General features: G+C 37.7%; 1 protein-coding gene across 1 annotated transcript in view; it reads right to left on the reverse strand.

Moving 5' to 3' along the window:
* Nucleotides 1-13,652: 13,652 nt before the first annotated feature.
* Nucleotides 13,653-27,930, reverse strand: part of tmtc2b (transmembrane O-mannosyltransferase targeting cadherins 2b) — a 110,190-nt gene continuing 95,912 nt past the window's right edge. The window contains exons 9-12 of the mRNA XM_053622812.1: nt 27,848-27,929; nt 24,636-24,750; nt 21,368-21,431; nt 13,653-18,224 (exon numbers count right to left, since the gene is read on the reverse strand). Of these exons, the coding sequence (XP_053478787.1) occupies nt 18,045-18,224; nt 21,368-21,431; nt 24,636-24,750; nt 27,848-27,929 (441 nt within the window). The 3' untranslated portion in view covers nt 13,653-18,044. The remainder of the gene's footprint in view (nt 18,225-21,367; nt 21,432-24,635; nt 24,751-27,847; nt 27,930) is intronic.

The raw sequence follows: 27,930 nt of genomic DNA on the forward strand, positions 1-27,930 counted from the left end.
GAAATAGTGCTTATTAATGAAGGTGATACACGATCAAATTATACATAAAATTGACATTTTGTAGTAATTTTCACAATCTTAATGAACAAAAAACAGATCAGTCACATGTTTGGAAATAGATTTTTTTTTTTGTTAATAATGGATACATGAGAGCTTCTTTTGCATATAAATTCAGAACAGATTGAAATTACTGATGTCTCAATGGGCTATTCGCTCTGATTAAAACACAGTGCTCTGTCTCTAGTGTCTACTGTGGGACAGTGTAGGAAATAAAATTAATTTTGGTGTGCAGGTTAAACAAGGACTATGCTCAGAAACCCACAAGTATCTGGAACCTGGGCAGATTTTATTTGTACTTTAATTCAGCTGTGAATATACAACATATCAGCTCTTTGTGGTTATCAAACACCCAGTGTCATCTGTCTGTTTTTTAAAAAGTTAGGGAAAAAAAAAAGCCAGGACCACTGAAACTCAACAAGTCTGCGAACAAGTGTTTCACACAGAGGTAATGTCCATGCAGTACTGACTGTAAGTCAGCCAATCTGCAAATGTTTTACCTGCCAACATCTACAGGGTTTGGTATTTTTGCACCCAGAGTAACGGAGCAAACAGCAATCATCACAGTATGGAACTGAATCCTTCATTTTTAACAAATCAAGACCTTAATTCTTCTTAATAATGTCTCAAAATGTTGAAAAAAATATGATATTCTATACATTATCATATTTGTCCTGTTAGACAAAAAATGTATAGGAGCAAGGAAAGGTTTTAGATTGAATTTATTACAAATTATTTAATTGGGTTTATTAAAAAGTTGGCTCATGTCAATTCTTATGAATGTTCTATATATTCTATGAGAACGTATGGGATTATGTTGATTGCATTGAATTTTGGTAGGAAATGATAGGTTTTGGAAGTCTAAAGATGCATTAGTGGTATGCATTAAAGTCTCCAAAACAATTGGTTCTGCAAATCTGCTTGTAACTTTACTGTTCATTGTTGTATCTGAATTTCACAGAATGTTTGTGTTCAGTGGTCATTTGTCTTAGTTGTTTATTCAGTGCTGACTAGCAAACATTCCTCAGATATCAAGCAGCTCTATACTTCTTAAGCACTAGTCATGTTTTGAAAGCTCAGTGTCATCATATACTTGAATTACTATAAAAATGTATCTAAAGGAACCCTAAGAGAATATTGTTGGGCTGAAAGAATGTTAGTGTTGACTGAAATTATACCCCTGCTTAACCCAAAATGTTGTGGATATGTCTGAGAGCCTATTAGTGACTCAAGAGTAGATAATTTAGCAAGGCTTAAAGATGTCAACATGATTGGTGGCTCATATTGAGCTATTATCTATATTATTCTTATTCCACCAACAGAAATCTGTTATATTTTAGCTAAGTAAGAAGTCCAATGGATAATGAATATTTTTTATCATTAAACTCTGAAATGCATTTCCAGAACCAAACCATTATGTAGACGTTGGAGTTGAACAGCATTAAAATAAAATAATAACAAACATGTGGCTTTAGGGACATGTACAGTGCCACCCACTAATATTGGCACCCATGGTAAAAATGAACAAAGAAGGTTGTGAAAAATTGTCTTTATTGTTTAACCAAACAACTAGAAATACAACACAGGTTTATCCAAAAATATCTTTGTTAAATATCTTTCTGACCCCCTAAGCTCAAACTCTGGCACCAGCTTCAGTACCAACAGAGGAACCTGACTGCGGTAAAAAGCGCTATAGCTGCATTTCTTTGGAGTTTATGTCTTAGCTGTCAAATATTTCAGAAGTACATTGGCCACAGATTGACTGAAAACTATTTTCAGATTAGGCCCCTTCAGGGACCATCATGTTGAATAACACCAGTGTCTTGACAGGCTGAGCGCTCCCTAGGTCAAGGTCTGCTGAGCCAGGCCACTAGTGCCAAAAACAGATAAGACAATCCTCTTCGTTAGAACTCATGTCATGCCTGTGTAGCCACCCATTGGTGTTGCATTTCTAGCACTTACATACTTGCTTTTTTCTCCCTCTTGAAGTGTCCATACCTGTTAGCAAAACTCTATGACCCTTTTCGATATGCTAGTATGGTACTGCACATGGTGGAGCTCGCTGTAACACTGGTTGCTTGGCAGCTTTTCAGATTTACATGATGGATGAATGTGGTGGTTGGCTAGGATGCGTCATCTGGTCTAATGGTTCCCAACGGACCTCAGTCAGGTTTTGCTAAAGCTACATGAATGAATAACGAGCTGCTTTGGCTTAGCTCTGGGATTCTATGAGGGAATCAGCATCACCCTGTGTTAGTGAAACAGTAGGCCACTTTCAGAAATATAATATCCATAATGATCCCTGAAGGAAAGACAGACAGATGAGTATATACTGACTATGAGCTTTAATGTTGAACCTGAGGCCTACCTGTCAGTGTGTGTGTGTGTGTGTGTGTGTGTGTGTGTGTGTGTGAGATGATCGGGATGGTTGAATCTGTGTCTATGGGCAGTGTAAGGTGTACTTATGGTTCATGCAGTTCCAGAGATCCCCAGATGCAATGAAAACAGAAAAACAGCATCTAATGGAGTTTATTTCTGTGGCTTGAGTTCTTAGTAAAAAAAAGTTCTTGGCTGGCTGGTGCACAGACCAAGTGAAATTTGGCTAGAGCTATTTTAGACTTAATGTTGGAGAGGATAAATTATTAGCGAGCAGATTTTTGTGGTCAGGTATGCAAACCGTGGGATCTTTCACTTCTTGGAGGAAGATTAGAGTTTAAAAAGATAGAAACAAATCAGACAATGGAGCCAGTATTCACAAGCACGAACCAGAATTCAATTGAGCTGCATTTTAAAATACAGCATAAAAACCACATGCTATTTCCTAAAGCAAAACATAGCACCTTATACTGTGACATACAAATGGGAGCTAATTGCTAAGTGTTGAAAAACATGTACTGTAATTTCATTATGGACAGCAGTTGAGTGAAACCCAAGATGACGTCATGAGACAGAATTTTTTATGCTTTGTTTTCATGGGGCACTAATTTAGCTGGATACTTACAGCAATAGAGTTTCTGTCTACAGTTCATCTTTGCTTAATTCACAGTAAAGTTAAGTTTAATTTGATCAGATACTTATGGCGACAGGCAAGTTATGCTTCAGCAATCATATAAATGCAGGATATAATACTAGGACTTTAGATTCAGTAGGTGAGAGTGGTACATGACTGATGTTATCATCTCTTCTTCTAGTGTGACACAAATCAAAAACATTCTGCCCTAACCCAAGTGTGAAGTATTAAATGATTGTGGTCAGCTTGGGGATTAATAAGGCCTCTATGTGCTTTGGAGGAAGTATGTGCAGCCTATATCATTCTGATTGCTTCTCTGACTAACACCCTCCTTACCCAGTAATGACTTTTTTGGACCACTTCCTCTACGCAGAGTTATAGATGTGCCATATTTTTGCCTCCATTTTAAAATAATATATTTCATGGTGCTCCATGAGATGTTCAAGGTTTGGGATATTTATAACCAAACTCTGACTCTGACCCTGACTTATACTTTTCCAGAACTTTTTCCTTGATAGCTGCTTGTTCTTCATGATGCTGTTTGTTTAGGTATGTTCTCTACCAAACTTTGAGGCCATCTAAAAACAGATACATTTATAGAGGTCACATGACACTTTAATTGCACGCATGTGAACTCCATTCAACTAATTACATAACTTTATTATAGAGGTCTCACAGGAACTGGTGGTGAATACTTATACAATCACATTAAAATTTTCTTAAAAATAATTTAGCAAATTATATTGAGCCTGTGACTTCACTATTATGCTCTATTTGTGTAGATTTGTGAATATAATCCCAATGAAATCATTTTCAGTTCCAGGCTATAATGCTACAAAATGTGGAAAGTTCAAGGTGGGTGAATACTTATGCAAGGCACTTGTACAATCCAAGGGAATCAACTAATAGGTTGTTCCAAGCTTCTTGGAGAACTTACAACAATTCTTATATCTCAGCAGTTAAAATCATAGACAGCTTTGATGATGTTTTTTTTTTTTTAAATCAGAAACATGGTCTAATACATAATGTGCTCAATACATAAAAAAAAACACAAACAAAACAAAAGAAAGTAAACAAAGCAAGACAAGACAAAACAAAAAACCATGCGTTTGGGGCTAAAAGTGATTATGGGTGTTGATTAAGAGGCAGTGAATGCATATTAAAACAAAACAAAAAGCATTAAAGTGGGTAAAATACAGATGAGAGAGAAAATTGTAGCAGTGTGTTGTTAGAAATTTTTACAGTGACAATATGTTGTTAAGCTAAAGGAAAGCCCTAGTTACTGTACTAACGTCACAGGATTTAGACTGCAGCAGTTACGATATATCCGATTTTTATACATCCTTCATGCTTATTTGTCCTATGTACAATACATTTTGGCATGTCATTTTTGTGTGCATAATCGATTTCCACGATTACACATGCTAGTACATAATCCTGTGCTAATCTACTTGTGTTCTGGGAAAGCTCAGCTTCACCCTTCGCTGCGTGGTCACAGCCGTCCCTTGAGACAGAGGAACAGGTGGTAAAGCTCTCTGCCATATTCCTCCTTACTTAGCATGCCGTTTAAAGCACTCATTTTGGCCAGCTGAGGATTTTTCTGCATAATAACAGTCACACACACACACACACACACACACACACACACAAACACACACACACACACATACGCAGGGTCCTTTCTTGTCCTTTCTCCAGGCACCATTCAATCTTCTTGGGGATTGATCTCCAGCTGTCGGTGCAGCCGGAAGACTGCACCTCAGTCGGATGTTGGTCACTGGGTGCTCCTGTCCGTCTGAAGCAAATCAATCTTGACGCCTTGTACCACACACACACACACACACACACACACACACACACACACACACACACACACACACACACACTTAGTCCTGCCCAGAGCCGGGTGGCCCAGCTGTGACTGAGTAGGACAGAAGACAAAGAAAATAGAGAGAAGCAATGGGGATGTAAATACAGAGATAACAAATAAAAGGGTACATATAAAAAAGGGAGTGATGAGTGAATATGCTGACAGAGGGTGATTTGGGGTGAGGGGGCTGTGATTCTTATAGGATTTGTTTTCTGCCTGGCATGTCAACTTTCAGAAAGCACTCTCCTCTTGCCAAGACTGCTGTTCCATATAATTCTGTGGAGAGACGCATTTTGGGATGACCTAGGTCTGGGTTATGTTAGTCACTCCTCATTTCACACCCAGTCTGATTATACCCTGTAAAGCCATGCATGCAGGCTGATAGTTGTTCGCTTCGAGGGGATTAGCTTTTGTTTCTTTAAAAGGGTGCTATTTAAAACAGTCAGTAGAAATGTGACATGCTTATACACTACCTGTATCCTGTGCCTTTTACGAGACACTTTCTGTATAGCATTTTCATGTTGAAACCATCAATCTCCCTCTTATTAGTCTACAGTTCATGTACAAACAAGAACAGGCCTATTTCTAATTCAGATTCATTTCAAGGGCGTTCTTCAGCAGTCTGAACATCACTACACTTTAGATTATCCCCTAATCTATGAATTTGTGCATTTTAACTTTATAAATTATAATAAAACATCAAATGAATTCTAAAATCAACAACAACAGCAATAGGATTTTAGTAGGAGTTTGTTTGATTTCATATGAATGAATTCCTACGAAAACTTATAAATGCTAACTTCACCCCAGACTTTGTTAGTGTGTGAGACCATGCTGGTAAAAGGAAAGGGCATCCTTTAAATTTCAGTCACTGTAAACTTACTGATGTGTACATTTAAGCCTAGATTCTTTTTACTTTTCAACCAAATAAAATTTTGCATAGCTTCCAGTTCTACTTTTTTACCTTCCCAAATGCTGCATTTGATTTACCTCGGAAGTGGGAAGTCGGAGCTTGGAACTGAGTAATTATTTATTTATTTATTTATTTTTACCTCAGTGCATTCGACTACAAAGTGAAAAGAAAAACATAGATCTGTGAACTCTATGTTTGTCTTTTGCTAGCAACAAGCCAGCTAGACAAAGTTAATGAGTGATATATATTTTCCTCCTCAGAAGAGCAAACTGTATAGTCCTAGTTATAGATTTAACAAGCTAATATGTTTATATTAATTGATCTAAAGCATACACTTGTGTATATCCAGTATAATGGATTTAATGGTAAAAAGTGCTACTTTGTTTCATACTGATGCTGTGCAGAGCCATGTTGATTTGACATTACTTGCTGAACTCAGAGTCGAGGAGACCCCAAGTAGGAATTCCAAGTTTTCTATTGTTTTTCCTAGTCAGAGGTTGGGAATTACGAGTAGCCAAAATGCAGGCCAAACTAGTAGACCATCTTTGCGAGCTGAGAAGTTATTTTACAGCTTTTATATTACTGACTAAGTAGATCAATAAATGTTTGAGATCGGGGGCACAGTGGCTTAGTGGTTAGCATGTTTGCCTCCAGGGTTGGGGGTGTGTCCACCCTGTGTGCCTGGGATTTGCATGTTCTCCCTGTGCTTCTGGGGTTTCCTCCGGGTACTCTGGTTTCCACCTTAGTGCAGAGACATGCGTTGTAGGCTGATTAGCTGTCCAACAGCAGTTTTTATCCCAGAAAACACAAACTAAACTAATATGAGTAGCTGTTATTGTGATAAGAGACTAATCTTATTCCGTTCTACTTATCCCACAGTGCACAACATGCTGATTTTCAATACAACAGAAACACACAGCTTCACATTATTAGGATACTACTTGACTAAACATCGTTCCATTAATTTTCGCTAATTTCCTGTCACAGTTGTGGCTTGTGTGTGCGTTCCGATCCACTGAAGAACAGAGCAAAGAACAACTTTTTTCCAGGAAGAATTATACTAAGCATACAAGGAAAAAATTAAATTGGCAGGAGTGACACACTATGTTCATATATAATAGTTATGCTTGTCATATATTTGTTTTTGTTTTGTTTTTGTCTGTGGAACTAATGGTTTCCTTCAGGGATAAGCAGCCATAACCTCCCAGAAATTAAGGTTTATACACATTTCTTCACCATTTTAATATTATTATCACTAAAATAATCACTTCAGTGCTGGGACAAAACTCTTTCATGAATATAAATTTGGCCCAGGGTATAACTTGCATTTGATTCTGCCCTAGATGTACACAGGAACACAAAAGAATTATGGTGGTGTTCTGCAGTTTTTAATGAAGAGACTTGATATGAAGGTATTTTGTAGTCCCTCTTATGAAAACATAAATCATCACGTGATAACACTGCCTGTGTTATATATCCCCAGTACATTTTTTTTGCATTTAGACAGCTTAATGAATAATAGTGTCCTGCATTCACTGTGAAAAAAATGGTATGAATATGGTGCACAGTGATGAAAAAGAACTAAAGTAGTTTTTTATTACCGAAGCAATCTAAGACGCTACACTCAGTAAAGGATAAAATGAATCATACCTTAATCTAGGTGCTGTATCTGTTCGCTCCTTATTGTTGGCCAGGATATTGATGACAGGCTGAAAATCCATGTAAGCATGTTCCTCTCAGTAGTCATTTTTACCTGATGAAAAGTCTGTGTTTATACATGCTGATTTATTCACTATGAGGAGCATACAGCTTGTAGGTTTATATTAGAGCATGTGTGAGTATATTAATGAAATTGATCTTAAAATCAGGTCAGTATAGAGTCCCGCTAGTGACATCCGTAAATCATAAAAATAATGCACAACCTCAATTTATTGACATGCCTGGCCACATAATCAGGTGTGAATCATTTTCTATACAATAACTATACAATAATTTTGTATAGTTTCAAGTTTCCAGGTTTCAAGTTTTAAGTTTATTTGTCATTTACATTTATGTATACCCAAAATATGCAGAATATATTAGTATGGGTGGTATGTACAGTATGAGATGTATGCCTATATAGTATGTAAGTAAAGTGCAGATTCTAATTGTAAACACTGGAATATGTGCAATCTAGTGTCTACATAAACAGACAAATGGCAGTTTCCCCCCCGAATTCCTTGTGTAACCTTACACACACAAACACACACGCACAAACACACACACACACACACACACACACACACACACCTTGGGGTCACAACACAATGATTCCACCATATTGAGATGTGACCACATTTCTCATTCTCTCGTGTTACCAAGCAGTAGCCACGACTTAGTTATCTTGTTCCTTTGTGTTACTAGGCAGGAGCCATGACTTAATGATCTCATTCCCTTGCTATTTTAAGTTGTAGCAACGACTTAATGACATTATTCTTTCATGACACTCAGTCATGGCCATGACTTAAAGTTGCAGAACAAGTACATAAAAAAAATCAGTGTTCAAAACTGTCTCCTTACCTTACCCTGATTCACCATGGTAACCTTAGAAGAATCATTTATAATTACAATGACAATTATAAATGGGAAATGGCAGTTGACATCAGTCGTCTTTGCTACTATATCGTGTGTGTGGGGGTTGAGGATGGTGGAGTGTTTGTAGCTTGTTCTTACAACAGTTGCTTAGAATTTAAACTTGTCATCTAGATGGCTGCTTTAATCTGGATACTTATACATGAAATCATCATTGACATTCGGGGAATCAACTGTTGTCAAAACCAAGAAACCTCGAACTGCAGAGAGCCTGCAGTCAAAAAGGGAATGCGACAGAGCCCGTGCTAAAACAAGAATAAATATCGGTATAAATAAATAATGATAGAGAGACAAAAGTTCAGTACTGCAGCTTTAATTATCTTGTTCTTTCGTGTTACTATGCAGTAGCCACAAATTAATTATCTTATTATTTTGTGCTAGTAAGTTGTGGTCATGACTTAATTATCTCGTTTCTTTGTGTTACTAAGTCATAACCACAACGTAATTATCTCATTCTTTTGTGTTGCTTAAGCAGTAGCCACAATGTAATTATCTCATTTCTTCGTGTTACTAAGTCATGACCATAACTTAATTATCTCATTTCATCATATGAGGAATTAATGCCCACAACTTAATTATCTCATTCCTTTGGGTTACTAAGTCACGACCATGAGTATTTATCTCATTCCCTCGTTTTACTAAGTCATGGCCATGACTTAATTATCAAATACCCTTGTTTTACTACAGAGTGGCCACAACTTAATTATCTTGTTCCCTCATGTTACATGTTACATAAAGTCTATAACTTAATTATCTCATTCCCACATCTTAATGATCTCAATTTTAATAACGATCTGACTAATTCTTGGCAACACATTATGTTTATGAAGTAGGTATGTCACCAGTAGGACTCAGGACTTTAAGTCAACTCTATCGAGACTTACAAATGGCCAAGCTCAGTCTATTCATTTGATTCACATCCTCAGGCTTCAGTTAAAAAACAAATTCAATTTCTGCATGTTACAGAAAACAATATAATAGGAAGCAGTGGCACAAAGATTCCAAAGCTGCACTGTCGAGTCAAGCATTCAGAGCACAATCCCTCTTCTAATACCACTTCTATCATGCAATAACAACAGCTATTATTTCCAAAGGAGAGAGATTCTACCAGTCACGCAGCTGGCTCTCCTCAAAAGCCCCTGCATGATCGCCTAAAGCCGCTGGACCTTGCTGGCCAGATCAAAGACTCGATAGGTCCTTTGTGCATTCCTAGCAATATTCGCTTGATAACAGCAGGCAGATTTACCCTACAACGTAATAAGAAAAAGAGGCTCATAAGGAAACTGTAAGCTCCTCTGCTTCAGTGCAGAGTCTTCCGAATGCAAAAAGGCAATATTGGAATGAAGTGGGTCATGAAAATGTGAGACAGATGTGCCTGATTTCCTCTGAGTGTTGGACACAGAGAGTCCATGACCTAATGGCTAATACTCAGATTAAAATGTGCATTTATTGATAGAGGAGCAGGAAATCAGATCAACCCTGATGAGAACTTCAATACTGTGAAAAAGAAAACATGGATGGGATCTCAGCATTCACTGTGTAACTCTGAGGAACAAATGAACTGGCATGTAACCATTAGGCAACACAGACAAAATATAGTCCAAAAACTGTATTTTTTTCTGTCCCAGCGCACTGGAACCACAGTTTAGCTAGAAGTATAATCATTAGAATAATTAAAAATTTTCTACCATTAATGTGTGAATTCATTTAACATCTCATACTTGAAAAATTATTTTCCATGAGTCACCCATTATTAAATGGTAGTATATATATATATATATATATATATATATATATATATATATATATATAAAACTAATTGCCCCCTTAAACATAAAATCTGGTTATGTCACCTTTAGCAGCAATAACTGCAACCAAATGTTTCAGATGACTGGGGATCAGTCTTTCACTTACTTCTAGGTCTAGGACTTACTCCTATTCTTTGGATCATTGTCTTGCTGCATAATCCAGTTGCACTTGAGTTTCAACTAATGGACTGAAGACCAGACATTCTCCTTTAAGATTTTCTGGAAGAGAGTAAAATTCATGTTTCCCTCAATTATTCCCCAGGCCCTGAAGCAGCAAAGCATCCCCACACCATCACACTTCCACCACCATGCGTGTAGGTATGATATCCTTTTTGTAGAATTCTGTGTTTGGTTCATGCCAGATGTAACGGGACCCCTGTCTTCTAAACAGTTTTGACTCATAAGTTCACAGAACATTCTCCCAGAAAGTTTGAGGATCATCAAGGTGTGTTTTGGCAAAATTCAGATGAGCCTTAATGCTCTTCTGGGTTAGCAGTGGCTTTCACCTCGCCACTCATCCGTGGTTGCCATTTTTACCCAGTGTCTTTCTGAGAGTTGACTCATGAGCAGTGATTTTTAATGATGCAAAAGAGTCCTGGAGTTCCTTTGATGTTGTCCTTGGCGCTTTTGTGACTTCCTGGATGAGTCTTTGCTGTGCTCTTGGAGGAATTTTGGAAGGTCGGCCACTTCTGGGAAGGTTCACTACTGTGCAGAGTTTTTCCATCTGGAGATAATGGCCCTCACTGCAGTTCTTCGGAGTTCCAGAGCCTTTGAAATAGCTTTGTAACCCTTCCCAGACTGATGTATTTCAATCACCTTCTTCCTCATCATTTCTGGAATTTCTTTCAACTTTGAATTTCACAACTTAGTGTGTTACTGTGTAAGACCAACTTCATGTTGTTGAAAAAGTTCAATTTAAGTGCTGATTTGATTGAACAGGGTTTGCAGTAATCAGGTCTGGTTGCGTCTAGTCCAGCTGAACCTCATTATGAATGCAGTTTCATAGAGTTGGGGAATTAGTAACTACAGGGGCAAATACATTTTCACACAGGCCCAGTTGGTATTGGATAACCTTTTTACTTCAATAAATAACTATCATTTAAGAACTGTATTTTGTGTTTACTCAGGTTGCCTTTGTTTTATCATAGATTTCTGAAACAATTTAGCATGGGATATACACGAAAACAGAAGAAATCAGGATATATCTATATATTATATCTATATATTATATAAGCATATTGAACCTGATTAAAATTCTTAACAAAATCTGTAAATAACTCTAAATAACTGATAACTATTACATTATTCATTCAAGCAGCTCCAACCTCGCATTCATTTTAGAAGGAACATATCCCCACAGCATGTGATAAATTATGAAAAAGATCAGAGGAGAACATGTAAGGAACATCACATAGATCAGAGCTTCTGCTTGTCATCAGGGCAGTGTGTGTTTGTGTGTATCTGTATATACGAGGGGTGTACCACATACCCAGATGTATATGTCAAAAAATCACTTTCACATCTGGGAATATTTACATGATGCAACCTCTTTTCCAAAACCAGCAGCGTGGTTTGACACAATTTAATAAATTTGCAAATGGGACCTTAAATGAAATGAAGACTGCTACTGTTAACATGCGGAAATGTGCAGCCCCGAGGGGAGGAAAGTGGAACAAATGTATAATTGGTTATATTTTGTAGTATTCATGAGGTCATAAGACCTCATGAATACTTCCAGCAAACACACTGCACATGAGACACTTCAACTCGGACAAGTTTCCATAGAAACCTTGCAGGTGAAGTTTTAAGTGATTTATAGCAGTAAAAAGTATATTAAAATTCAAATAGTGTTGTCAGCTATATCCCACACACTACAGGTGAGATAGATATCTTGGCATTAAAAGAAGCGGCTGAATAATGGCCAGCAAAAATGGAACCTAGTAGAGCAGGAGTCATCACCTAGCAGACTGTAGTCAAGATCAGACCATAGTCAGACCCAGTAAATTATTTCAGTGGACAGAACCAAATACATGAAAAAAAAAAAAAAAACATACTGTAACAGAACTAATAAAATAAAACCCAGTAATTCAGTGACTCTAGTTTTCTAAGCATAAACCATTGCAGCTTCTGTAGCAGAGTCTCTGTTGCGGTTTATCCAATCACATGCATTTATGTAAATTATTTAGCTGAAGGCAGCTCATCTGTGCAGAACATAGTTACAGATATTATCTCAGAAAGGGAAGACTTTTCACTGATTTTTTATTTCTATAACTCTGGTTTGATTAGCGAACTGATGACCTGGCTTGGTTAAAGAAAAGTCAAAGATTACACTAAGAATAATATGTTTATACTCCCAGTGTTAAATTTAAACCAGATGCGTCTTAACTGTTTTGAAAAAAAAAAAAAAAGATATGGTGAAGTGCCACTATGAAACAAAATACAAAAATCTCAAAATGTCTTATTTATCCAGGAACTATGTAATATAGGTTAAGCAGTAAAAGGAAACTCATCACCATCCAGTCATGTTTGTTCCTTAAAGCTGCAGTGCTGAACTTTTTTTTGGTTAATAATGAATAAAAATCAATTATCGATCAAGTACATTAGATTTCAAACCTGTTTCCTTACCTCACCCTGATTCGCAACGGTAAGCTTATGATAACGATTTATAATTTGAGCTGTCGGTCGGATTTTGTGGGAAATATCAGTTTGATGTCATTCGTCTTTGCGTGGTTATGTCACGTCCATAAACTGAAAGAAGAAGACCCGGCTACTATATCGTGTGTGGGTGGGTGCTGAGGATGGTGGAGTGGTTGTAGCTTGTTCTTACAACAGTTGCTTAGAATTTAAACTTGTCATTTAGATGGCTGCTTTAATCTGGATAGTTCTAAATACAATCATCGTTGACATCTGGGGAATCAGCTGTTGCCAAAACCAAGAAACCTCGAACAGCAGAGAGCCTGCAGTCAAAAAGGGAAAGCGACAGTCGGCATGGGTTTTGAGAGGTGGTGAAAACTCTAAGATCTGAAGGGATTGAATACTGATGCAGAGATGGCTTTTTTTTCTGCTGAACAGATAAGACATTTCATTGGCTCAGTAGGTAGCTAGTACATTAGCACATTTAGCATTAGCACACTTGTTACTAGGTATCATGTTTCCTATGCTGTTTTTATTGTTTGTTTGGCTATGGTCAGTGTGGTAAATTGTACCTATTTTCTGCTAGTTATGAGAGAGAGCAATTCACCTCTACTCCAAGAAAACCGTATCTGCCACCACCTCCGTTGTCAAGTATTGGAGCAAATATACAACACAAACAAGTATTAGAGCTAATATACAACACAAATTTATCCGCGCAGAGGAGCAGTGCCGAAGCACAAATCTGCATGACTCTTCAAGTAACTTGCAATCTTATGTTTCAAACAGAGATTGCAATAGAGAGGCAAAACCTTTGTAAGCAAGGAATTTGAAGTAAATGGACCTTCCTAAATTTTACTTGAATACCCTGTCCTAGAACCTTTTGGACAAATGATAAATTTGTGAAAAACCCCCAAAAGAAAACAAAATCAAAACAAGAATCCAGCTTGTGATATGAGCAAAAGTCATATCTGGCACATACTTTATTTTATATTACAAAAAGGGAAGAAAGGAACGCTACAAATTGATAATTTATACAAATACAACACACTTAAAATTTTTTTTAGTAAACTCTCAGTGCTCAATAAGCACTCTTCTGCGATGACCCCACTGACTGAAATCCCTGAGGAAAGACAAACACACGCAAGACTCATGTTTAATGGTTTTCATTTTGTACAAGTGAAGAAAAAGGATGGTGGTAAATATGCACTACTTTCGCACGTAATGGTATAGCTGAGTATAGCTACACACTGCATGGTCTGAACACAGTCTTAGCCATTTAAATCCATCATGAGCCAAGATTTATGGAGAGGAGATGGGCTGTGGCCAGGTCAAATACAGGGAGAAGCAAAGGAACAATGATAGTGGCACAATGCTTGCATTTTTACTTTATTATAATCCAGTAAGCCTGATTGTAAAATATGCTTATGTTATTGAGATTATAGATGAATGCCCATCATAAAACAACAACAACAAAAAAACCCCAACTGATTTAAGAGTAGGGCAGTTAACAGGTTGGCTATTTATACCCTATTATAAATAGCAATGTGCTTACAAAAATGGCTCTGAAAGAAAGAATAGATGGATATCAGCTACTTGGTTATACAACACAGTGCCAGCTGGTTTATTATTAGTTTTTTTTTTTTTGCTTTTGTTTTTTCACAAGACACCACAATGGAAATAAATTAAATAATATGATAAACATCCAATAATATGCCTTTCAAATATAGTGAGCAAACTTATTTAAAAAAAAAATAAAAAAAATAAAATAAAAGTTGAATATTCTTCATGATTTGAAATAAACAAGAAAAACATGAGCTAGTGGTAGGGTTGACTACAGTACATGAAACTTAATTACAAGTAATATATTTGCACACGATATGTACAAATATTAACATCTGAAATAAAAACAAAGAGAAAAAAATGATAGAAAGAGAAGTGGATGTTAGGATTTAGTGATTTCTGGCTCACTGTTCTTCGTGAAATCTCAGGCGTCTTTTACATAATGGCATATATTACGTTTACTTTATACACTAAAATTCAGTATGAGTGATAAAATCACAAAAATTAAACACCAAGATGACATATAAACAATCCCTTACAAACCTATGGCTGTGCATTGTTAGATGAGTGTAATGCGGTTTATATTTGGTTAGGAGACACTCAGAGCTTTGCATCTGACACAATTCGGCTACAGTTTTGCTGTGAAACTAAGTGAAAGGCAATCAGAAGAACATGGCCATGTAGTAGCTCAAGCGCTTCCTGTTTAGCACTGTTGCATCAACGAATTGTTTTCCAACTGGCAGAGCTTTTAGCTAAACGTTTGGCTCAGAGAGGCTTTGTTCTGACAGAGCAGAGAAAAAAATGTCTTTAACTAGGGGATATTTGTGGAATCATACTGCTGGAGGAACATGAAGCCTGGTGCCAGCTTGGTAATGCATGGGCTGTAGGTGATGCTCTGAGTCTCATACCTAATCATCTTTAAACTGTAAGCTTGACCCATTTCCAAATTAAACACAAATTCAAATGTATATTTCCAGTATGTGATATTGGGCCTCATATATCGCATTGGATACGAATAAATTTATTTGTAAATCGTTCCCAAAGGGAATTTATTCAAGAAATTTGCCATTCATGAAAATTCTATTAGTTTGGAATAAAAACCTTTCCGTATCCTATGAGACTTTGTGCAGATTCATGTATAAGGCGACTCACTATTGTAAACCTCCACTGACAGGCTTTCAATCGTATAATTGTTACTGCATTTGTACATACAGATTAAAACTTTAAATAGCTTACTTATTTCAATTGCACACACTAATTTAGTGAACATTGTGTAAAACTTAATTTCAAATGAAATCCAAAACAGATTAATAAATGAAGCCAAAGGATACCAGCTATTTAATATGAGCAAAAAGAAATGGCATCCTATAAAAGGAGGAAGAGTTAGTGTGTGTCTATCGTAGCCGATGTGCTGCAATGGCTGAGCTGCACTACTGGAATATTTAGCGCACACCATGCTTAGAAGACACTTGTTCACCACGAACTTTACCTTTTATGGAGTAACTAAATGTCAATTAGCTATACCATTAACACACTTGGTAATGTATGGATTGGCATTTAACAACATACACACGTGAGGACAAAGGAAAATAGCTTTCGTTAAACATTTGTAAATATGTTCTGTTTGGTTTGGCCTGTACCAAAAGATTGATAAATGGAGCCCAATGTTCGTCATTTTTATTAACCCATCTAGAAAAATTAACAGACTGGAAATCGTCCCAAATAAATAAATAATACAGCACACTCTAAATGAATGCTTTAAAATGACTGAGAAATCCGAGATTCAGGTTGTGTTACTCATATGGCAGAAAAAGGCAGACTGTAGGCTTCAGCACATATATAGTAGATAAAGCTTTCGGTTGAAATAGTAAAAAATATGATTTGAACAAATTTCTATAAGGCCAAAGTGTAGCATTGTGTGCATAAATCCTGTCCAGATTACACCTAAATTACTACACCATCCCATCTATACATTTCTGTACAATGTTTACAACTGATAAAACCCTGTTGGGCAAAACACAGAGTCAAGTGATCGGAGAGTCATTTAGCTCTGTGGGAATTATAGACTGAACTTCTTAGTTAGCAAAGAAATGAACAACCAGCAAAGAAACCATCTGTGCTACAGTACATGTTTTGCTTTTTTTTTTTTTTTTTTTTTAAAAAAAAAGAAAAAAAATCCTTCAAGCTATATGTAGCTTATTATCTTCATGGGCGCATGTCATTTTTTTGGCAAAACACTTCAAATGAATCCAACTGTAACGATGATCACCATCCATGACACTAATATGCCAAAAATGCTACAAGAGCTTATTTCAGTATATGACCTTTTCTTATGTTCAATATGACAATTCATCATCTCTTGTCAGCGCCTTCAGAGCTTACGCATTATCATGCAATCATTTGACAAATATGTTTGCAGATGAAATGTATAAAAATGAATGACCAAACATTGTGTGAAATATGACAATGACTCGATATTACAAAAAACAGATGATCGAGGCTGCTGAATAGCTAAACTGTAAAATGTTCTTCCTGTTGTTAGGAGATTGTGAATTTGGATCCTGACAAACAAGTGGCCAGACATCCACGAGAGAATAATTGGCCCTCCTTTCTGTGATGGAGGGATGGCGATTGTTGACCATTATTGGTAGCCATTATTTGCTTCTTTAAAGCCCTCCTTTCAGTGATGGAGGGATGGCCATTGTTGCCCGTTATAGGTGGCCAATATTTGCCTCTTTCAGGTAGTTTAGTGCATCACTAGTCAACTGTGTGAAATGGTCAGCTCATGCATACAAATGAGAACATGTAACGCTTTCCTTCATGCATTTTCAGCTGCTATGTGATGTTGCAAGAGCAGCAATGTGAAAAGATTATGTCATGGAGGAAGCATGTTCTAGCCTTTGCACTCTCTCGTTTGTAACTGTAGTAAGGGGGAATTGGCTAGGCGTTAAGAATTGGCAATAGTGCAACAATGATAAAAAAAAAAGAAAAAAAAAAGAGTGGAAAATGTGGTTAAAAAAACCCCAAAACAATGGTGCACCATTACAGATGGACAGACTTTCTTTGTTGACTATGTGATTCCTGTGATCAGCATCAAGAAAGCTTCCTTAAAGATTAGACAATCTAATCATATGAATCAAGGAACCTAATGATATTAAAATGCTCCTTTTGTTTCCGAGCACAAAACTCGTTCTTTCCTAATTTTGCACTTCTTCATGACAAACGCAGCCCTACATATTCCGTTAGGCATCATTTATCTAATTAATAGCCAAAGTACTGAGAAACTTCAAGTATGTACCAACAGCCCACTTCAACTTAAGTGCTCCTGTTGAGAACGCCAAGTCCTGCGCAGGGCAAAAATTCCAAAGAAGTTCTTGCATGTGTTAAAGTTGCAGTTCTCAAGCAAGTTCTCCAACGTACCAAATTTTTTTTTTATCCCAAAATTCCCCATGAGGGAAACATCTCAGTCTCTAAAAACAATTCCTGCTGAACTGCTAAAGATATGGATCACTTCGCGTGAGAAGGTATCTTTCACACTGAACCCCACGTAGTGTGTTTGAGTCAAGGGGCCATTGTCCTCAGGCCTTGTTTCTCCATGATGTTCCACAGCTTGCGCAGGTTGGACTGGGTAATGGTATCGTCAGGTTTGAGCTGCAGGGCTCGCAGGTAATTGGCTTCAGCCTCTTGAAGTTTGCCGTTCAGATGAAGGATAGCACCAAGGTTCATCAAGGCTGCAGGGTACTAAAGGACAGAGAAAACAAAATATCACACAAAATGCACAATTAATGGGTTCTACTCATTTAGAAAGGACGTCTAAGGGCAAACTTCATAATGATCCATTTTCTCTACTTTGTTGTTATCGTGCTGTGAATACACCACAGGCTTCAGTCTTAAGCAATTCGGTGTCTATAAGTGCACGAGATGCTGTTATTTTACAGTCCATCATCCTTCTGGACACTCATCATCTATTTTCCTTGTGTCAAGGTCAGATGAATTATGTCCACCCGTTTGCAGATTTCAATGGGAACAATATGTCGAGTGCAGTGATTCTTCCAGGAGAAAGGGATTGAAGTAGGTAAATAGATCAAATGTGTCTTGACATAATCTCGGCGTACTGTCGAAGGATTTTCAGGTCCCCATACATTCATAAGAAAACACATTTACTACCGTGGCTGAAGCCAAAATAAAGGCAAGCCTGGCATGCGCAAAGTTCCCAGCTCGTGCTGTGTCCAATATGTTAAAGCATTTAATTGCAAGTGAGTGATCGCGGTTTAATCTTAAACTCATTTCTGGAACCATTTCATGCTTCAATTGGTGTCTCTGAGGAAAGACGGCAGTATATTTCTGCAACACTCTGGAGACTTCGACCTCAAAGGTTAGCTTAGCAGACAATTTTTGGCAAGCTGCCAGGCCTCAGAGTTGCAATATAAAAGAAGTTGGTCATTTTGGTGCCACATTAAGTAATAAATTACTCAGGTATGTGACCCTATAATAAGAGGACAAACCACAAAATGAGATCTAGGGACCAACTAAGTGTAGCTTTGGCATTAACTATTCACAGGCAACACATCAGACAGTCAACACATGTTAGAGAGTATTCACAGAGCACAAGTATTTTTACAATCAGTCGACCATTTTATTGCCAAATAGCCTTCTATCTCTGGGTGGGAGCAAATGTCTCATCACATTTAAATTCAATATTTAAAGTTTCAATATATCTGTTGCTACATCTACTGTATAGTCACAGCATAGCCAATGAATTTGGTATGATATAAAATACAATCTAAGTAGAGCCAGTTTTCCGTGCTTAATTGTTCAGAGCTGTTTCCTTAATGAACAAACGGAATAAACTGCGAAAAAATGGTGATAAACTGGCTGTATTAACTAATGCACTGTTATCTAAAGTAGCCTTAAAAACAGCCTCCACTTGGATACGGCTCTTTGTGGGGGAAGCAGTGACTTTAACAGCAAAACACATAAAATAACGTTCAATTCAGGTCTATTCCTCTGAAGACGAGATACTGTCAGAAAGAGTAATGGTCAAGCTCGCAGCGACATGCTGGCACTTCAGAATGAAAAACCTGATGGATGTGCTTTCAACATTGCTCCATCAAAAGGTTCAAACAACCCTCTCCGTTCACCCACACACCTCCTCCTTAATCCCCTTGGTCCACCCCACTCCAACCTGCCATTCTCCATTCCTCCCTCCTAAAGCATGCAGAGACAACAGCAGCTCCAGATGTGGGGAGAGGATCAGATGACCTCAACAGAACCAGCTGTTGAAGAGACAAATCAGCTGGAGAGCAGAGATGAGCAGGTAACCCAGGGCTGTGAGACTGTAGTGTTTCAATGGAATGTTCCATCTCTAACTAAAATTGAAGGATCCTCTGTTACCTTAAACATATTTTTGGATTGTTAACACATTACTTTTTGTAAGTCACATATAAGATATTATACCACAGTGCTTTTCTTGAATTTGATTGGACGGAAGGTTTAACAGCAGTACCAACTGTAATTCAAATCACAAGTTTATATTAGTCTGCTCATTCCTTATACTTTATTGTTTCTATAGTAACAGTTAAGGGACGACACTCTACATAATCTAAGGCTAATAACAATGAATGGATTAAAAAACGCTATCCTTTTTTTTCCCCCCCAGATTGTTCAGATTTATGGAAGGCGTCTCCAGTGTCAGTACTTTGTAAAAGTCAGTAAATTTCCTACCACGGAAGACTGTTCAGGCCAGAGGACTTTGTGCTTTCCAGTTTCTCAGTAGCTAGGTTTGCATGCACATCAAATTCTGTTTAAGGTCTATATTAGGGTTGCAGCCATATTCTGAATACAATGTTTACATACGTACAGACATCTGAATATTCCTGTATACATGGTTGTTGTAAGTATGGCCGAGTTGCCATTCCTAAATATCTAGCCTAGAGCTAAGCATCTGTAAGCACCCTCAATTCCTTGCAGACTGAGCATGTGCATATATCGTTTTTCAGTGGATTTGCTGATGCTTACATGCAACAAATTTCAGATTAAAATAGGTATATTCTAGGGGTAGGAATCAGAATTTGGGAAATTAGAATATTGTCTTAACCTGAATTTGGCAATCGTATTGCACAGTTTACATGACTCAATACAAATTAGAATATTGTCAAATTCTGATTAATATCGGAATATTGATGTGCATGTAAACGTAGTCAGTGACATGACATGACAGACAGTGTTTTACTTACTAACTTCCAAGTAAAAAAAGAAAAAAATTGAGAAGCTGGTGAGGGAAAGACTTGTTTATAGCGGCTATATCATAAGTGATAACAGGAACTATCTGGATAAAGGGTAAAACAATTTGTTTTTTAATTTTTATCTGGTTAAAGGTACAGCAATTTGTTCTTTAATTCTTTCATTTTCATTGACAAATTGGGACACTTTGGGAAATGCTGTTGCAAGAAATTAATTAACTTCAGGATGATTATGTTCTATAACAGCACTCCTGGACATGTATTATTTCTTACTTAATTTATAACTAGTGCATGTGCATATAGGTAGTAAATACAGCAGTTACTTGGCAACATTAGCATATTATTAGTGCTTTATTTAGTTTTTATGTTTTTGTTTGTTATTTCTTTTTTTTATATTTAGTGTTACCTGATCCTGTTTCTGGAAATATATGCAATCTTTAATGTAAAGTGTTAATGTAAACTAATATTCTTAATTGTTTAAAATATGAAATTGTTTAACATATGACTGCTGCACGGCCTGGTCATTTATCAAACTAATTTTGCAGATGTCCAGTCAGACAAAATCCCTCTACAGTCAGACACATATATGTGAATGTCTAATGTACTGTAAGGCACAGTAGAGTACCATGGTTTGTTACTCACATCAGGTCTCAAGCTAGCAGCTTGTTTGTAGTACTTCTCTGCTGCATCATTGAGGCTGGCTTGTCTGAAAGAGCAAAAACACCAAATCAACATGGGGTAGATTTATCAAAGCCTTGGCATTGGCTTCTAGACCACCTCATAATACAGAATGTCACCCACATGGTATTGTCTTCATGATGTAGTGGATGAGTTACATTGCTTTTTAAAAATAGAACCCCACACTAACCAAATATACCTTCAAATTGCACCATGACTAAAAAAAAAAAAAAAAAAAAAACAATAACAGTGAAACCAGCAGTGAAGATTAACAACATTTTGGTCCATCCCAGAAGACTGCTGTCTATAGAAGCAACTATAAAAGCACAAGGCAGCAGACTTTTCCATTTGCTCATCACTTATAAAACCTACTACCTTTGGATCTTTCTACTAGCCCTCATTTCCCCTGAAACCTGTATTTATTAATTTTCCAAAACAGTTTTACAGCATACAGCTGCTTGTATTTTCTGGTATCAAACTTCTTATCGTTGTTTTGAGACTAGGACAGACAGGGACTGATGGCTGCAGTAGTCTTGGTCATTATAATAATGAAAGAGGCGGTTGACTGATTTGTTTTAAGGAAACAAAGGCGGCTCAACCAAAGCTTGCATTCAGGCTTCCTAGCCTTATTAAACTCTTGTATTCAAAATGCAAAGCCAAACACCAATCTGACATTTCTAATACAAGAGGACTACATGTATACCTCGGATAAAAAAAAAAAAGCTAAACCTGTTAAAGGTATAAGGACTAGATGTATACCTCAGATAATAAAGCTAAACCTGTTAAAGGTATAAGTGCACTCATTATGTGGAACTGATATGTGTTGAGACCTCGTTAACACACACACACACACACACACACACACACACAAATAATAAAAAAAAATCAACATGTGCCCTGAGGCAAAAAAAAAAGTGCTGAAAAGCAAAGCTTTATTTTCAGAGATGTCACACATCACCTCCATGCACTAAGTTTCGAACGAGTTATCCAGCATTCGGTCTCTGGTTGGTGAAAGACTGCAAATATGGGTCACCATGTTTCAGCGCTTGACATTATGAGGAATCATCAGTGTCCTCAGACCATTCTGAAGACTAAAAAAGGCCAGGGGTGGACTGGGAACAATGATTTTAATGCAAGGATCAAAATGAGAATTCAGCAGGTTGCACTTATTGCAGAAAACGCTTGCTAGTCATCTCTCGCCACACCAATGTTTTAAAGTAGTTTAGAGACAAAACAATGAAAAGTTCTGAAAACTTTGCTGGATTGGACAGCACAGCTTTTCTTTTCCTGTGCTTTCTCTTTATCACTGTGTAGTCTACGTGCGTTGACAGACACGGGAAATTAATAACAAAAAAAACTGACCAGCTCTATGGTTTTGTTTCTCCACTACTACAATTCTACACCTACCATAGCCATCAAAAAAGATCTGAAAATCTCAAGGATATTTTGAACTAGTCTGATCTGTTCATAGATGACAGTAGTAAAATTCTTCCCTCCATTTCTGACAAATATAAAGTCTTAATACATACTGTGATGGTTAATGTGGGTTTAGTATTTAAGCATGTTCATGTGTAATCCACAAGATTTTTTATTTCTTTACAATCCCTGCCTACATGATAATGTGTTATTTTCACATTTTCATACACACAATGAAATGTGGCCTTGGTCTTTTGCCACACCGTTGTACCAGTGGGAAAGTGGTCTGCCATGAAAGTGGGATTTAAATAAGTAAATATTTGTGAGATGGGACTGGGTTTGCTCTCAAGACCGCAGCTACAAAATTGGAATAAAACACTACAACGAAGACTGATTAAAGGTAGAACAGCAGGCAAATGAAGTGTGTTTATAAGTGGACCTCCATGAATATAAATGGACCTCCATGAATTGGTATTCTCATTTTTTCCCCGTCAGTCATTGCCTTGCCACAACGGCCTGCCTACTGACAGCAAAAAACAACAACAAAAAAAAAAACACACAAAAAACAATAACAACAATCGGGCGTGGCTATGCGTCACATGACTTGGACCACTGTGACGCACTGGATTGGCCCTGGAAATACTATCTGTACCCAGCTCACCATGCATGGCAGAATATTGATCCAAATAAAAATCGACCATGCTAATTGTTCACTAGACCTAAAAACAACTCTTTAGAAGTCTGAGTAAAATACATTCCCCCTGCGATCCAGGAGTCCAGTGTATTTTGCTTAACCTGCCAGAAATTAAGCCTTGGCAGGGTTTCGAATATCCAATGTTTGTTTGAAGATGACTGAGGAAATGGATAGTGAGGAAGCAGACTTGTCAGAGGAGGAGGGTCCTAGAGAGCAATAAGAGGGAGCAGGATATTTGAAACCTCCTTCATTATCTCTCCACCCTCTTGCTTCTCACCCTCCCAAGCTGAGATCCTTCACTGTGTCCTTCCAAAACAAACATCTAAAAGAACATGCGCTCTGAATGAGCATGACCACATGTCAGTAGGACAGCAGGAGGCAAAGCTCAAGACTGCGATTAACAGCCAAACACATGTACACCATCGGCTGAAGACTTGACAACAACTACAGTCCTTCAGCGCTTTAAAACACTGTAGTATATAATATTAAGTGCAACAAAACACCTGTTACCACATGAGAAATACAGAACATGGAATGGTTTTGCTTGTCTTGGATGACTATAGGCTGGAATGGAAGCCTTAAAAGGTAACAACACTCGCAGGTTTGAATGCTGAATTTGCCACAGCCATTCCTGGCAGGAAGTCAAGAGAGCAAAACTGGCTGTGCTCTCTGGGTGGGAGGGATGATGTTACTTTCTCCCCTGCCAATCACAGCAACACTAGCCAATCATGGGATCCTGTGAGCTCATGTATGTGGAAGAGGGCAGATAGCGCTTTCCTCCGAGTGTATTATTCTGCACTGTGACGCGGCATGAACAGCACTTCAAAAACATGCAGTGGTTAACTTCATGAGTCTTGGAGGAAGCAAGTGTTTGTCCTCACAATCTCCAATCGGTAGCTGTTGTGAGGTAGAAGAGAGTTTACTAGTGGGTGGGGTCGCTTTGGTTCTGGTAAACATTAAGAGATTCCCTCTCATAGCAGCAGGGTTGCTAATGAACATACGGGATGCATAAGAAGACAGGCCTCTGATTTTTACCATTCATAGAATTTCTTGAGGGTGAGTTTCTTGAGAGTCTCATCAATTCATGGAAAGCTGAAAATAAATCTCAGCTTGGAGTCTTACCTGAGCATATGCGCCGCACTGAAAACCACATCAAACTCCTCGCTGTCAAGCTGAGCAGCCTTCTGCGCCATCTCGGCAGCCTCCAGGAGGCGGGACTCCTCCAGCAAAAACTGACCTGAGACAGAAAATGGGAGAGTGAGAGGAAGTTACACGGTGTTTCATTTCAAAGGGCTAGTGTTGAACTATGAACCACTTCCTTTGGTTCAGAGAGATGGGTCTGTTTCAGCCCCTCCCAGTTATTGAGTTTAATACAGCATAGTAAGTCTGCCTTTAAATTCAAATGGCCATGGGGAAATACAGGTGCTTTCACATATGCATGTGTTTGAATCTGACCTTGGTGCCTTTTCCCCCTCTGTGTGGTTCATTTGGGCACGCTCGCACTCAGGTGAGGACTAAAACAACCAGTGTTCTATTCTCTAATTGAACTAGTGCGGTTCAATTGGCACAAGAAAGCATCTCTGAATCGACTCGACTGTGGGAAGTGAAGCAAACATGCCATGTATTTTGAGTTCTGGTTCTGGATATATGGACCAAAAAAAAAAAAAAGAAACACATTTTGCTGCAATTTTTCACAGATTGGTGAACCTCTGCCTATCTTTACTTCTGAAAGACTCGGCCTCTCTAAGATACTCTTTTTTTATACCCAATCATGTTACTGACCTGTTGCCATTTAACCTCCAGCTGTGTCTTTTTAGTAACACTTACTTTTCCAGTCTTTTGTTGCCCCGTCCCAAATTTTTGAGATGTGTTGTGGCCATGAAATTTAAAATTACCTTATTTTTTTCTTAAAATGGTACATTTCCTCACTTAAAACATTTCATACGTTTTTATGTTCTATTGTGAATAACATATGGGTTTATACGATTTGCAAATCATTGCATTCTGTTTTTATTTACATTTATTTACACAGTGTCCCAACTTTTTTGGAATTTGTGTTGTATCATCATCAATGAAACTAGTGAGTACTAGTGAGTGTTTTCAGATTTTTGTGATTTCTGAGCACACCTAGCAAAGGTTTATTTAGTCACCATATTTCAGTCCCATGAAAATGAGAGTAGGTTTTCAGCTGTACACATCCCTCTGCCACATTTTTTGCTTTTTTGTTCGCTTAATTATGTGTAGTGAGAATTTAAGCCAAAAGTATCAATTTCGCTCTGATTCAGACTTGGCAAATGGACAAACAAACAGGTGTGAAAAGATTTGCTGGTAGAACTACTTCTACCACTCCTTACATCTGAAGAGATGCGGGTACTGACTAGGGGAGGAGCGGAGAACCAAGTTCGCACTAGAATAAACACAGTGTTGACTTTGGTAAGCTTCTCCAAAGCATTACACTCCCATAATGTCTCGCCAAACCATACATACTTTCCCAAATAGCTGTGGAGGAAACCTGAACCACTACGAGTACTCTCCAGCGAATGTCAGTGCTCCACCACCGTCACTGATTTGGGCTACATCTGTGGGCTGAAAGGACAAATATGGCTTGCCTTCAATCTCGTCAGCTTTGCAGTGCTGGAGAAATCTTTTCCAGTCAAATCCCCATGAGGAAATTATTCAGGTTGAATTAGGATCCACTCTAGAAATCCATACTCCGTATCACTGAAGTAAGAAACATTAGGAGTCACATTCTCTAGTGTGCTGGATGCAGTTTAGGGAAATGTCCAAAGAAATGTGTGAGCCTTCATATATTGGCCAAACAGCTCCATGTGATCCCTGGATCAGACATACAAAGCAGCTCTATGTAGATTCCTTTGCAGCTAGACCTGTCAGTAGCGCTAGTCAACACTACTTTGACAGAGGTTTGGGTTTGGAGCCCACTTGGCTATGCGAAAAGTGTGATTAAAAGGAATCTGTGGAAAATGTTGCACAGGTGTTGGCAAGAAAAATATGCCAAGAGCCTACCAATGATAACCTGTGGTAATATTCCAACTGGTTCCTATATATTTTCCCCTGTTCTTGTCACGCTCACTAGAAATGTTTCTCCACAAATGCATGCAGTTCATATCAATTATATTCCTCTGTTTTAATCCAGTCTCAGAGGACTTCCAAATGGCCACTGGACATCATTAGGTTAAACCATGTACACACATGAACGCATGTCAATTCCCCAAAGAAATATTGCAGCTCATTATTTTGTCTCCATTCCTTCATGCATGGACTGCCTGCTTCTGGCAGATTAATATCTCTATCCCAAGTGGAACAAGGCCTTACATCAACACAATATTTATATAATGGAGAAAAGAGAGTGCAAACTTGGCCTCAATTAGCAGGATGCTAAATGCAGATAGAAATAAAAACAAGAAACAACAACAACAATAACAACTGGTACTAACAGTTCTACAGATAGCAGCATAGTTGAAATGCTTAAGAATATCTGATTAAGATAAATGGGCACAACATCATATCATTCATACTAGAAGGACTGGTTGGGTTCATGTGATGTCACTATAATCACATCTGTACCACAGCTTTTTTGAATGCTTGATTCTGATTGGTCAGAAAGTGTTTATTTGCTACAATAACACAGCTCTGATAGTATTTCTGGCTGCAAGGTTGACATTAATAATATAATAAATGTGTGTAATTGGTGATATGGTGAAGTTTTCTGTAAGGAAACATTTATTTTGCCTTTTTGGAAAGCTTTTTCAGTGTTAGCACTTTGTTGCTAGCTTATGGTTGTAGATATTGGAAAGTCTTCCGGACAGAGGTTTCTCGGTAACATCGCAAGCCAGGCTTTTTATTTATTTTAAAGAGAGATTGTTGAGGGAATAATTGTTTATAGCTATTATAATGTAAAGTGATATCAGAAACTAACTTGTTCCGTGGTTGTTTCATAACATTAAATGAAGAAAAAGTATGACTTTGCTCTTTAATTAAAAAAAAATAAAAATGTATAATCGTTGGCAAATGGCAAATAAATTTATTGGAAAGTAATCAACAGCAGGGTGGTGTGCTATGTCATGACCAACAAAAATGCTCCTCAAAGGTTTTTTTTTGGATGATTCTAGCTTTCTAAAGCATCTAAAGGAGATTTAATTGGAACTTTTTCTGAAAAAAAAAATGGAGGGGGGGGGGGGGGGAGACGACCCCCAACAAACCATTTAAAGTCCCAGTGTATAAGTGTATATTTATCTAAAAAATACAAGAACAGAATATATTTCATAATGCATTTAATACATTTGTTCAACCCTTAAAAATACAACAGTGCTTACCGTAATGCATGTAGCAATTTCCTTTAGCGGGATCAAGTTGAATGGCCTTCATAAAGTACTTCTCTGCTTCGGCTTTCTGACCC

This window comes from Ictalurus furcatus, chromosome 4, assembly GCF_023375685.1.
Source record: "Ictalurus furcatus strain D&B chromosome 4, Billie_1.0, whole genome shotgun sequence".
Lineage (NCBI taxonomy): Eukaryota > Metazoa > Chordata > Actinopteri > Siluriformes > Ictaluridae > Ictalurus > Ictalurus furcatus.